The following is a 14,923-nucleotide window of genomic DNA, read 5'->3' as shown; positions in this document are numbered from 1 at the left end:
CAGTTCTTATTTCTTATATCTATAGATCAGGATGCTCTTGAACTCACAGAGATCTATCTGCCTCTCTGCCTCCTGAATGCTGGGATTAAAAGCATGCACCCCCACATCTGGCCTTCTTAATTCTAACCTAGACTAATTCTGTACAGGTGGCTGCATCTTACTGGAGCTCCCATTCCTAACCGTGGGTATCCCTTTAGCTTAGAGAAGGAATTTTCTACAGAGTACCATAGAGGTGCACATGTTCCTTCCATTCTTGTATGTACTTAGTATCCATCCTAAGTTGGTATACACAGCCATAATAACCTTGATCGAATTGTTGAGGACGTATTCATTGCATCACAATTTGACCTCAAGGAATACATTTTACTGTGTTATTAAATTTTAAAATTTTGTTTCTCTCTAAAGACTTATTGTTTATTGATCTAATTAACAATTATTGCAAATCCAAGCTCCTAGAAAGCTTGGAATTAAATGTGCTGGTAGTCATGGCATAATGGCAAGATCTGGCATGGGCTTGTGAATTAATTGTTGAGATTCTTTCCTCTGTGGAATGCAATACTTTATCTCTTTGTCTTACTGCATTATATATAATTACATTAAATGTTAAGTATCAAATGAGAAAAGATGATGATACATATATATTCAAGTTAAATGTTATTTCCTATATAGTATTTTACTATGAAATATTTTTATTCAAACCAACAGAAACTTATCTCCTCTTCAACATTTCCCAAGTGCTCAGATAAAGAGTAATAAAAATTTGATGCCTTGACCAAATATTTAGGTGTAACTGTGAAATTGTCCTTAGAAATTAAAAAAAGAAGAAGAAACATGTATGTACAAACAGAAAACTCAGAAAAATTAAAAATAGGCATGACCTTCTGATTCCCAGGACAAATAGCTTCATTTTAAGCTGTTTATGGTGGCCGGCTGAAGGCCACCTAGCACATAGGTGACCACTCAGGTCTCTAGCACTGTACAGACAGTTCTGCATAGCGGGCTCACTCTGCTTTGAAAGCCCCTCTCCATGGACTTCTATGATTTTCTTTTCTTCCCACACTTTTTCAATTAGATATTTTCTTCATTTACATTTCAAATGCTATCCCAAAAGTCCCCTATACCTTCCCCCTACCCTGCTCTCCTACCCACTCACTCCCACCTCTTGGTCCTGGCGTTCCCCTGTACTGGGGCATATAAAGTTTGCTAGACCAAGGGGCCTCTCTTCCCAATGATGGCTGACTAGGCCATCTTCTGCTACATATGCAGCTAGAAACACAAGCTCGGCGGGGGGGGGGGGGTGTACTGGTTAGTTCATATTGTTGTTCCACCTATAGGGTTGCAGACCCCTTCAGCTCTTGGGTACTTTCTCTAGCTCCTATATTGGGGGCCCTGTGTTCCATCCAATAGATGACTGTGAGCATCCACTTCTGTATTTGCCAGGCACTGGAAAAGCCTCACATGAGACAACTATATCAGGGTCCCTTCAGCAAAATCTTGCTGGCATATGCAATAGTGTCTGCGTTTGGTGGCTGATTATGGGGTGGACCTCCGATAATACCATACTCTTAGAGAACTAGCCATATGATAGACAGTGTTCTGAGAGTTTTACAAGTGTTCACTAAGTTAACACTTAAAATTCCTGTGTACAATAATATCTGTAACTTGTCCCATTTTTTTAAAGACAAGGAACCTGAGGATACACAGGAAGGTGGTATAGCTGGGATTCAAACATAGGCATTTCATCCAAGGGTCTATACTCTCATTGACTCTGTTCTTTCTTATTCATTCTATATATAACTTGGTCAAGCAAAAGCTTCATCCGAGATTATTTTTTAAAAGCCTGAACAGGAAGTCCAATTATGGTATATGTAAAAAAAGAATAGGCCATTGTGATGTTAAGTACATGTCCTCTACCCAGTGTGGAAGGGGCATTATTCATATGCATGCATGACATGCATATGCAGTGTAAAGGATGGTCCTCCCTGGGAGCTTCCACATATGAGATTTAGCATCCCACATCTACCTAACAACTCTCTCTCTCAACACCTTAGACTTCATTCTGAGCCCTAAAGGCCCTATAAGGGACCATGACTATGAAATCCCAATGCAGCTACTTCAACCATCCACCAAGGAGACTCCATCCTGATGGAGAAGGGCAGGCTTCAGGGTTGGGCTCTGAATAAGCTGGAACTAAGATGGCTCTGGCTTCCTGGGAGTTGGTTGGAAAAATCAATGACTACCAGGGGGCATGGAGAGATGAACTTCTGTTACCAAAACAGCATTGAAGACACTCATCTTTCTTTTCCCCATCCTGCAGAAGCCACTGAGCTATTTGCACAAGGCTCTTTGGAGGTATCCCATCACTAAGCAGCCAAGGGTATCATCCGGTAGCTATGGTTACTTCTTATATTTCTTTATTTCCTTCTACCATGTCTCTTCTTCCATAAGTCTTACTTCCGTGGAACTGCGACACTCTCAACCCTAACGACATGTTAGCACACAAGCCTATGGCTTCTGTTTACCAGGAGACCTGAGCTGGCAGCTCATTGTATGAGATCAACAGGTTGATGAATATAAATAAATCTGGCAGACAGCATCAGCGTTCCACCCAACTCCTTAGCCCGTGGCCCTGTGAGACTCATCTGTGATGTGTTGGTCTGTATCCTAGATGGATACAGCTTCCATTGGTTAGAGTTAAAGATTTGCAATTTTCTTGATAAAGGAATTGCTAGATCAATACTTTCTATTCATAATTCTATATCTGACTCTTGGGCATATCAGGTACCTGTTGCTAAATAATCCCACTCAAAGAAATTATATAGTTCTCTGGGACAGAGCATCTTTATCCAATTCAGCTTTTCAAAACTACTTAAAAACTGAATTCTTCAAAATTAAATCTTCAGAGGGGCCCAGCCTATGCTATGTCATCACTGGGAAGTATAATTTATCAGCTCACTAAACATGTGGCTCTAAATAGATTCTTTAATATTTTGTGTCATATCTTGAGCCATAAGCTAGGGTACTGGTATGGGTACTGTGGCACACAAGATTCACCATTAGCTATGTCTGAGACACAACGAGAAGAGAACACGCAATGCTTTTTACCAGAATGCTAGCTCTGCCACAGGCAAATTAATACTTAAGACTCAAGAAGTTGTCCTGAATCCAAATTACAGCAGTAGTAGTAGCAACAGCAGCAGCAACAGCAGCAATACTACTACTACTACTAATAATAATACTAATAACAATAATAATGGGACCTCAGAGATACCTGAGACCATGTATATCTGAGTTGGAACTGAGAACTATCAAAGGGATCTGACTTACTTAGCATGTGAGAAAGACAGCCTGGAAGAGAAGTATGTCTGTCTTCTATCCTTTTCCCTTGCCAGGTCACCGTCACTAACTTAGATTTTCATTGGATTATAAAACTGTATTTTAGAACCTTAAATAAAACTGTATTTTGAATCTCAAAATGTGCTTACTAAATTATCTTTTCAAATGAATATTATATTTCTAATCATGGGCACATTGAGTACATCTGCCCACAAAGGCCAGGAGAGGGCATCCGATCTTCTGGAGTTGAAATTAGAGGTGGCCATGAACTGCCCGATGTGAATGCTGGGAACCTAACTTGGGTCCTCTGCAGTACAAGGAGCAGCATGCTTTCTTAACCAAGGAGCTGGCTCTCACGCCCAGATTATTTTGAATTCATATCCTCAAATTGCTTGACGAAAGCAGCCGAGCAGCCAGCATCTGAATAATGTGTCCATGGAGTCTGATAAATCTCGAAAGGTAAATAAAGCATTCGGCTAGAGAGGCTGACTTGTTGGCTGTATCTGAAAAGTACGCTGGCCTCTTTCTAAGATTTAATTGCCCTCTTATGATTTAAATATTGAAATAACCACGGATCTAAAAATAATACTGTTTGCTATTATGGATTTAAATGGGCAGCTGCAGAGCAGTTTTGTATTATATTGTAGAGAAAACAGGGAACTCGCTCTTACCCTTGGTATTTAAACCAGATGAACTTCAGCAGGATCGCACCAATAAAACACACAGGTGATGAGAGAGATGGAAAGGAGTTGGCATTTTGATCCCCATTTGCTATTTTCTGTGATTTTTGAATTTTCTTGTATTAGCCATTGGGAGAAATTTTCTTATAATAACACGTTTCTTAACATAGCTATTTCTGTACTCTCCTTGACATCTTTGCTAAATATGTCATAAAGAACTTGAGTAGAAACTATGGCCAGTCTTAACAACCCCACCAGTGGCTGAGATAAAATCCATGTCCTACATACTTTTGATTCTTTCCAAGCTTACGTAAAATAATTTGTTCTATGAGTTATTGAAACTCCCCAATAGTATTTTAGTCAGTATAATGTAAGGGGAAAATTCCACAATTAGATTACACAGAAATTATGTGAAACAACCAGACACTGGAGTATAAACGGTTTGATAGATCACTAAGCAGAGAAGGAAAATAAAGGATCAGTTGTCTGACTAAACCTTTTTCCTGTTTTTATTACCCTCAAGTGGTCAACCTCAAAGTAAATGGTTTTCATAGGTGATGGATTGCATACAACTTGTTTTTAAGCTAAGAATGTAATGACACTTCTCCATGTAGCATGTTACTTGAATTGGGCATGAACCTCCCAAATCACACTGAAATCAGAAAACTGCTGGTGTGTAAGTAGCATGGCTGACTGCTTTACTTCTGGATGAGTGACAGTTTCCAGGAGCTTTAAAATCCTGTCTTGGGCTGAGTTGGGCTGGCCACGATTTGCTGGCCAACTTCTATTTGGGGATTAACATTCAGGTCTCACTGTCAGATGAACTTGACCAATGATCTAAACCCAGAGGCAGCCTTTCTTTCTGTCTGCCCCAACTCTGTACCGTGCCTGACTCTTCTCCCCAGCATGACTCACATCACTTTTGTTCTGTCAGCCTTTACAAACATCTCCAAAGCCTCTCTACGTCTGGGCCTGTAAATCAATTCCATTGGCTTTCAGATCCCTGAGGCTCATTCAACCTTCCCAGTAATTTGTCTGGCTAGAAACTCCTCATCCTATTCCATCTTATCCATTCCTCCTGGTGCACCTACCAGGCACTCTTGATCACAAGCACCCATGCTAACCAGGTAGTCAAGTGTTTGATTAGTGTTAGAAGGCTCTTAATAATTCATATGAGTTCTAGCTAAGGTGAAAATCAAAATGTAAGGTATTATTATTGGAGCCACCATTATCTATTATAGAAGCTCACTCTGTTTTTCAGTGTGATGTCCATTATATGCCACTATATGGGCTGTGATATCCATCAGATTGGGGCTGAATCTGACATTGTCATTCACTTGGATTTTTAAGATTACAATGATCCAGATATGTAATAAGAACACCATATTCCAGTGAGCTAAAAACATTACAATTTGTTTCTTCTAAATAGATTCTTAATAGCCATCATTCCAAAAATAAAGCCATTGAGAGCATTGCCTCCCAGGAAGATGTATGATCAACTTTCCTGCTCAAAGTATCCTCATGAAAATAAAACTCAAACTTCATAGAAACCATACAAAGGAAAAACATCTTGTAATTCTAGGTCAACATGTCTTCTATTTGCAAAATTTCCAGATGAAATATTTAAAATGCCAAGAGTCCTTTTCATTTAATGAATTGCCAAAAGTCAATGTTAAAATTATGATACATACACCCCCAGGAACTAATTAAAGAACAAAAAAAGAGAGAAAGAAAAGGAAAAAAGAGAAGAAAAGAAAAGGCCATTTTACTGTGTCTGCTTTAAGTAAGAAGTCTGGTACAAGTTACATTCAAAGTGCGGAGGCCGGGGCCCTTTCTATGCAAGACAGTTTCTAGTTATACATTCATTCACTAAGTGACTGGACTCATCCAGCTCAGAGTTAGCACAGAGGACACAATTTCAAATCATGAGTCATTTAATGGGCAAGAAGAATAAATCAAAGAAGGGATGCTATGCACAACACACTGGCAAAGTGATTCTGAAGACCTTTTCTCACAAAAGAGTCCAAGACTTTGGGTCTAATACAGGTAAATGCCACAAGAAACTGAAACTCAGACCCAGACAGATACACACATACACATGTCTTTACCTTGCTGCGTTGGGATCCTGTGACCTTAAGGAAGGATGAGGACAAGAAGCAAAATAGCAATAAACAGCTGCTCCAGAGACAATGGATAACCCGCAAAGGAAAACAGTAATCATTTGTTGCTCATGGACTGTTCTAGGTTACCTGTCTCTTTATGGGGAGGATGGACTTAAGACTAGAACTCACGCACAATAGCAAAGATCGTATAGGAAATTAAACAGGGCATTTGGCTCAGCCAGCAATCGTCATGGGTAATTCTCAATTTAGGTTGTTCTTTTGTTTATTTGTTTGGTTTTTTTTTAATACACTGACTTTAATGTGCAGAGATGGTCACATTGATTATTTCTGGAAGTGACATCAGTTCATTTCTTAGTTCTCATGCTGTGTTTCCACCATAAGTTAAGGACTCATTGCTGGCTTCTCGTATTTCTCCAGACTTCTAGCTCAAAGTCCATATATAGGAACTAATAAGGATCTATTCTCCACTTCCTTCTACTTTGTTTCTCTTTCTAAAAAAAAGTATAGCAAATCAGAAAGTGATAGTTGACAACTGCTAGCAAACCAGAAAGTGATAGTTGACAACTGCTAGCTCGTCTCCTAAAGAAGCCAAGGACACTATAAGCAAAGTGGGGAACGAACTTAACTTTCTTTAAAGCTGATTAATGTTAAGCAGTAATTCAAATCATAGGCAGTATTTAAAGGCTGAAAATGCTTGAGAAAATAATCATGAAATGAAATCTACCCTAGAAAAGATGCGCCTCTACTCCATGCAAGCAAACTGCACCATGGCAACCACTTACATATGTGTACTGAATGAGTGACCTAATCGGGCAGATGTCAAGAGGCCAATTGATCCAGGAAAGAACAAATGAGCCTAACACCAATGGAGTCATTAGAAACTTGATGCTGTGCTGTTCTTCAACAGGCATTTTCTTCATGTCTATCAGCAATTACAGACCACGGCACCCCCGCCATGTGAGGAATTTGAGGTCGTGTCATCTCTGTGGGCTGCCAGGTACACTCATTCTGGACATATGGGCTTTACTGTACTACTCAGATGCTCTACACTCCTTGATTTTCTCTTAGCAAACGCTAGGACTCAGGTCTGTCCATTCAGCTTTGACATGCAATTCCCGGACACAATAAGCTGCAAAAAGCCATGAAGCAAGAAACACAAAAGTCAATCATAAGCTATGAAACACTGTCTCCAAGTGACATTCTGGAAAGATCCATCTTACTTCAAAGCTCTTCACTTCTTCTTCACCATCATCATCTTCTTCATCGTGACAACTCTGATTTGAGAGAATAACAAGAAAGGAGGATATGATGAGAGAGAAAATGCAAAATGTTTGTTTAAACTAAACTCAAAGTGATTTGTATTAATGTTTCATGAACGTTATTGAAGCCAAGTGGATGTAAAATTTACACAATACCATCAGTGAATTGGCCAGCTAAGATAAAACTGTGCTTTATTTACAGGGTTTGCCTTTGCAAAACTTAAAGACAAAATGGCCAATTTCATCCCCAACAGATGTGACAAAGAGACTCATATGAAGGTTCTCATGCTTAACAAAATAACTCCCTGTGCACTTGATTCATTCAACCCAATGTGTAAACCTTAAGCGCAGGAAACAATCCTCTCTTGTAACCTGCCATTACATGTATTAACTAACACAGATGCACACTGCTTGCTGTTATTTAAAATTAACACAGAGAATATGCATTGAGTATATGGATGCATCGCATTAGCAAGATTCTTCAAATCCTTTTAAGTCCATTTTTATCACATATCATCCAAGGAAGGAAGTAAATTTTTGTTAACAAAATTATTATTGACACATGAAACAGAGACACTTTGACTATTCTGTTCTCCTGAACCACAGGCATAATTCCTGTGGCTGAGACTACTGTAGGTTGAGGAGTCAGAGGGGGATGGTGGCCAGGAACAGAACTCAGAGAGGGGAAGGAAGGAAGGTGGAGGCATGACCTCAGCAGGCAGAGGCTTGGTTTCATGATGCTTCCTGCCATTGGCTAGTCTGGCTTGGCAAGTGACTTCTCTCCATGTCTCCTTTTTATATTGACTATGAGAAAAAGAATGTGCGTTCCTAAGGGAATAGCATGCTTTACTATTCGTAAAATATTTCAGCACCTGGAAAAACTATTTGAAAATGATCTTCATTTAATAAATCACAGTTAGGATTTTGGAATACAGTGGTGATCAAAAGAAGCTGGTCATTAACTACTGTGTATGGTGGGTAGAAACTCACCGCCCACTGACTACCGTGCCAACTGTTCTACACAATTTCTTACATTTGGCCAGTGTTCAGTAACTTGTGTGGTGCATGGAGGCAAATAAAGAGACATGAATCACAATCAGAAAAGCATTACAATTCAAGGAGAGACAGGGCTTTGGGCACAGAGACAGAAATGGATGGGAGGACACCAAATGAGATCCCATCTCTGACTCCAAATTAAATCCTAAAAGGCTTGTTACAGTCTCTTAAAACTCCAGTAAACATGAATGCGACTTTACTTTTTCTGTTTGGAACAGCAAACATGTCAATAAGGTTTGGGAGGGAAATGTGGGTCTGTGTACAGGCATGGCACTGTTGAGACAGTCTCACAGTTGGGATCTAGCTCAGAGGCCCAAGCACTTTGCTTGTAGATAGGAGGCTGTGAAGTCAACTCACAGTCATGAGAAAGGAATAAATTTTAAAAAGAAAAGAGAAAAGAAATGCCTCACTCCCTCTCGCTTTTGAGACTGCACTCATTTCCCGTACTCTGACACTTATTACTCCCCTGCTTCTTTGTGCTCCTGAGTGCTCCAAGTTTTCATCATGCCTACAGATGTTTTCAGTGCTCCCCTGGTCCAGACTCCCAGACCAATAGGGATTTGCTGACCATAGATTTACTTCTCTATAAGCTCATGGTAAGGCTCACTCCCTTTCCCCTAACCATCTCTTAGTGCCTCTGTTCTTTCAGATTTGATCATGAGTTTGTATCTGCTGCCTTCCTTTCTGAAGTGAGATCAATGAAGCCTACAACTTCAGCAGCAATTAGATTCTGATGGTTTGGGAGAGTGTACGTAGAAGGCACTGAGATACCAGACCCACATGCACAGTCATCCCTTTACCATTGCATGCTATTATTGCTGCTGTGACTGATTATATGAGAGAAGCAGCTTAAGAAAGAGAGGCTGTCAAGGGCATGGAGAGCATGGTGATGGGGCTGATCCTGTCCATTGCTATGAAGCTGCTGGATATAACATGGCAAAGATAGAAAGCAAGAAAACTCGGGCAGGAAATGGGCCAGCTGATAATCCTCCGAGAAAATCACTCAGTGATCCACATCTACCATCTACGCCGTCTACCCACAAAATTCCACAGCTTCATCGAAACGCAACATCCTCTGAGGTGTTAAACCACCTCTGTCTCTGGATTACCTTCCATGTTAAAATTCTGACAACACCACACAACAGTCTCACAGACATCTTTAACCTGGACCTGGAGTTACAGGCAGTTGTGACCACCTGCAGTGGGTGCTAAGAACTGGAGCTGCAGACTTCAGCAAGAGCAGTAAGTGTTCTTAATCACAGAGCCATCTCTTTAGCCTCTAATTAGCAGCTTTAATACAACTGTTTTAATTTTTCAAAGATTCACTTTTTAAGCGTGTGTGTGTGTGTGTGTGTAAATATATATGCATATGTGCGCACAGGTGCCCATAGAGGGCAGAAGTGGACACTGGATCCTCTACTGGGGACTGAACTCAGCACCCCTGGAAGAACAAGTAAGCTCAACCACCAAGCCGTCTCTCCAGCCCCTTATATTATTTCTTATTTCCAGTTATTTGCTATTATTTCCAGAAAATCCAGTAAATCTACAAGTAAATAATGCAACGGTATTTTTTCTTTCCTATCATCCCATCTGCAAGCCCCCGATGGCTGACGAATGAGGATCATAGAAAAGAATGTTGGGGAACTGGCGATTCCCCATTCATAAAGTGCTAAGCACGAGGTTTCTGAAATCCATGCAATGCTGAGACAAATGTACTTCATGTTTGCAAGATTAGCAGCATCTTTTTTGTAGATCCTTACCCTCTGGCAAATAAAAATAGCTTACTTCATTAAATATTAAAACCAAGAATGAGGTATACTTACCTTTGCCATAATGTCTGCATACGCCATGTATAGAAAATCTTCCTCCAGTTTGCTATGAAAGTAAGTGGGGAAAGATCAGTTCTTAAGTAGAAGGCAGGTTGTTGTATGTAAAGTAACTGCCATTTTAAAAAACATGTCCTTCTTTATAATTAAATGGCATATAACTTAGACAACAGTAAATGTTTGAAAACAAACTATTTTATAATCAGAAAGCAAAGACCTTAGAGGTCTTCAGCAAATGCCTCTCCTGACTTTATATCAGAGTTCTTCAAGTGTGAGAATAAAGATACATCATGTACATGCAAATAAATGGAACAACTAATTCTCTTCAAACCACAAAATTTAAAGTAAGCAAAAGCAAACTTAAGTGTCACAGAACTTTTGACAGCAGAGAAGTACTGGACATCTACTAGAGGGCTCAGCAAGGTGTAATGTCACAGTTAAAGATAGTAAGGTGGTCAGTATAATTAAATTTCTGTGAGGAATGTCTAACATTTGCTAAAATATTATAGCAGGTCCCAACTTCACTTATGAGAAATACCTCATTACCTCACCAGGACAGACAGACAGTTGTTCTATGCTTATCAGATGAGATGGTTTTGTTAGTGGGGAATAATACAAAAGAGAAAACGTGAGTGAAAGGATGGACAATGTTCATTGTTAGGAGGGAGAGACCCAGATTGCTGTGGTGCCCAGAGATCACATGGTGCTTCAGACCTATGTAGATTCATATTGATAATTAAGTGAATTCCGGGGGATGAAGGGAAAGGATAAGACCTGAACACTAAGGGCAGGATCTGATAAAGGTTCTGTAGACCCTACCATGTCCCCACCTATAGAGCCAACACCTTTTAGAACCCCAATAGGGAGAAGAAGCCAAGACATCTTCATTGCATCTTCCGAGGTTGAATTTGTCATGTAACTCCACAGGAGTTTGCTCCCTAAAGCTTTGGTGCAGTTGTAGGACCAGAAGTGAAAGCAAGAGAAGTGGGCAATATCCTAGAAATAGATCTGAGAGATGCTACCAAAAGCCACACCCAGCACCTAAGGGCTTCTTAAAGGTCATTTGAATGGGAGGTACCCTCTAAAGGGATGACAAGAGTCACTCGTTTCCACAAATTCTCTGCAATGGATTTTGATTCTTTTAAGTCATTTTTGTTTTGTTTGTAATGATAGCTTGTGATAAACCTTTTATAGAGATCAACAAAATCAGCCTAATACAGAGTTAAGAAGAACCAGAATTTCGTGATTGATTTGGGAGAAGGGGATTGGGGGGGGGGGCAATGATTGATGTGAGAGCACGTATGCATGTATGGGTGTGTGCAGAGGTCAGAAGTCAACCTCCAGTGCCTTCATTTCTTAGAGGCCACCCACTTTGACTTTTGAGACAGGGTCTCTCTCTCTCTCTCTCTCTGGAGCTCACTAATTAACCCAGGTTTTCTGGCCAACGAATCACAGGAATCAGCCTGTTTCTCCTCCCCTACTGCTGGGATTACAGGCACCAATTATCTATTGCATCTGGCTTTTTATGTGAGTTATGGGACAGAGCTCAGGTCCTCTTGTTTGAGAGGCAAGTACTTTATTGACTGAGTCATCTTCCCAGCTCCTCATGCTAGGGTTTAAAGAACAACAACAATAACAACAACAAAAGAATTGATGCTACTCTGTGGGTTTATGTCAGACAGATCACATGATGGGTGAATTACTCCTTCTCTTGACAAGAGCACGATGTAACTGAGACATCAGTAAACCGCAGATGAGAATTAGATGTGGGTTTCTTTATCAGTGTCCCTAGGTCTGGATTAACCTGCTCCACCATACCATTTCTCCGTTAGGGCTGTGCGACTGAACAGAAGAATAAGTTGATGGAGGGGATCAACTCTTTTCATGGCTTCATCTTCTTCTGGGAGCTCAGCCCCTGGTTTCTGAAAAAAAAAAAGAAAAGAAAAAGAAAAAGCAGACAACTACATAACATTTCTCATTTAAAACAAATGCTTAAGATCAGCGCTGTGGCTTATATCTGCAATTCCAGTTCGTAAGAGGTGGAGGCAGGAGGATCAGAGCAATTGCAAATTGAAAGCCTGAATGTGCTACATAGAAAGATTATGTCTCAATAACTGAAAACCCAAACCAGGAACCATACAATGAATGGCAGAGAGAACAAAATAAACATCTTTGTTTGCTTGCTGAGCTGTATGCGTGCATATGTGTGCTTTGCATAATATGTGACTTAGGGAGGCAGAGTTAAGAAAAACCAGAATTTCTTGATTGATTTGGGGGAAGGGGCTGGGGCGGGGGCGACAATGATTGATGTGAGAACACATATGCACATATGGGTGTGTGCAGAGGTCAACCTCAGGTGTCATCATTTCTTAGAAGTCATCCACTTTGGTTTTGGAGACAGCATCTTACATTGAACCTGCAATTCACTGATTAGATTAGGTTTGCTGATCAGCAAACCCAAGAAATCAGCATATGATATGTATATGTATATATATGCATATATATGTATGTGCTTTGTGTCTATATAATTTGCAATACAATACATATATAAATCTAACATATGTGCTGATTATACCACTGGTGTAAAACAGAAGAAGCATTTAATAGTTTGATTTTTAAAAAAGGTTGATGGATCACAGGGCCCCCAATGGAGGAGCTAGAGGAAGCACCCAAGGAGCTAAAGGGATCTGCAACCCTATAGGTGGAACAACATTATGAACTAACCAGAACCCCGGAGCTCATGTCTCTAGCTGCATACGTATCAGAAGATGGCCTAGTCGGCCATCAGTGGAAAGAGAGGCCCATTGGACTTGCAAACTTTATATGCCCCAGTACAGGGGAACGCCAGAGCCAAAAAGTGGGAGTGGGTGGGTAGGGGAGGGGGGGTTATGGGGGACCTTGGGGATAGCATTGGAAATGTAAATGCGGAAAATACCTAATAAAAAATATTTTTAAAAATATGCTTCTTTCCCAGATCTAAACAATTAAACCACAAGATAAGGATCTTGTTGAAGTGTATAGACAAACTCATTTTTGTGGGGTAAGGAGGAGGGTTTTCTTGCTAGACAGTAAAGGTACCCATCTTATTGTAAGAGGGACTTATTGTGAGTGTTCTGATTATCCCATGTCATTTTATATGGGAAAAACAAAAATGGGTGTAAATATACTCTTTAAATAAAGTTGGAGGGATGGCTCTATCAAAAAAAAAAAAGGTTGAACAAAGAAAACCCACATAATTTTAAAAGAAGAAAAAAATTTTTGAGACAGGGTTTCTCTGTGTAGCCCTGGCTGTCCTGGAACTCACTTTGTAGACCAGGCTGGCCTCGAACTCAGAAATCTGCCTGCCTCTGCCTCCCTAGTGCTGGGATCAAAGGCGTGCGCCACCATGCCTGGCGAAAATACTATTCTTATAAGGAGGGTTTAAAACTAACAAAAAGAGTATTCAAGACAGAGGAAAGTTCAGCTTTAGGAAGGACAAAACATAGTATTTAAGAATGAATTGTCACATGATATGTGACAAGTCCACACAGCAATATTTATCACATAAAATATTTTCTTGGCTTAAATAAAAAATTATAAAGAACACAGAATGAATTACTGACTGAAGTATGTGCACTTCTTTTCATTTTTAGTTACTTTTAAAACAAAAAAAAGTAACGGATAAAATTTCATCATTGAGTAAAATTATTAAGCATTTTTTTTTGCCTACAGAATTGTCTGATCCTGATATTACTGAATGATTTAATGAATTTTTTATGTCTCCAGAGAATTTTTTTCCATTTGGCTGATTTTCTTTCTACATGAAAGGAGATTCTTAGCACAACACAGTTGAGAATCTTGATGTCATTAGTAGTTAAAATTGTACAAAATATCTAAATAGTCTGTGGCTGTTTGATAGTGTAATGGGGCTGGGGTTGGGGCTCAATTGATAGAGTATTTGACTGGCACACACGAGGCCCGGGCCAGATCACCAGCACAGCATACAAGGGATCTGGTAGCCCATGGGAGTGGAGAGACAAGAATCAGGAGATCAAGGCTCTCCTCGTCTACATTGTGAGCTGGAAGCCAATTTGAGTAACATAAAAGCCTGTTTGAGAGAGGGGAGAAGGGCAATCAGGGTCAGGCTTCAGACACTGCATTCTATTTGTTTATTATAGTTCCTGACAATTTGTAAATTAAAAAGTGTCTACCAGGTAGGAGAGCTTTAACTTGGAAATCATGTCTCTGGCAATGCCACAGACTTCTGTGGGACTTGAGCTCATAAATTCATTTGGAAAGGTAGTTTAAAACAGTAGCTTAGCTGATAAAAGACAGTGATGTTGCCCTGTCCTTCAGGGTGTAGCCCACACCTGTACACAGCCTCCCTTCCTACCCTGTCAGGTGAGGTGAAAGCTCTGCCTGCTGAGCACCATCTTCCTGCTCCTCTGTGCCCACTCCACTCATAAGAAACAAAAGAAAACAAAGAACCAACACCAAACAAACAAAACACAAAACAAACAAACAAACAAATAAATAAATAAATAAATAACACCTTATAACCTGACCAGGCCAGAGAGACAGTTGTACTATGCTTATGGAACGAGATAGTTTTGTTAGACAGAATAATAAGGGAAAGAAATATGAGTGGAAGATAGACCACATTC

At 40.0% G+C, this 14,923-nt stretch overlaps 1 protein-coding gene across 6 annotated transcripts in view; it reads right to left on the bottom strand.

The window, feature by feature from the left end:
- The window catches only part of Ryr2 (ryanodine receptor 2), a 568,461-nt gene that overhangs the window by 75,833 nt on the left and 477,705 nt on the right, over positions 1-14,923 (bottom strand). For 4 of the 6 annotated variants that reach the window (XM_085831287.1, XM_085831288.1, XM_085831289.1 and 1 more), the window contains 4 exons: positions 12,099-12,202; positions 10,278-10,329; positions 7,360-7,413; positions 6,125-6,148 (listed from right to left, as the gene is read on the bottom strand). In XM_085831287.1, coding sequence (XP_085687413.1) covers positions 6,125-6,148; positions 7,360-7,413; positions 10,278-10,329; positions 12,099-12,202 — 234 coding nt within the window. The remainder of the gene's footprint in view (positions 1-6,124; positions 6,149-7,359; positions 7,414-10,277; positions 10,330-12,098; positions 12,203-14,923) is intronic. The other 2 variants (XM_085831290.1, XM_029468301.2) reach the window with 1 other exon arrangement.

Source organism: Mus caroli, unplaced genomic scaffold (assembly GCF_978045245.1).
Source record: "Mus caroli unplaced genomic scaffold, Mus_caroli_1 scaffold_15, whole genome shotgun sequence".
NCBI lineage: Eukaryota > Metazoa > Chordata > Mammalia > Rodentia > Muridae > Mus > Mus caroli.
The sequence above is the reverse complement of the archived record's forward strand: the minus strand, read 5'-3'. Positions and strand labels throughout refer to the sequence as shown.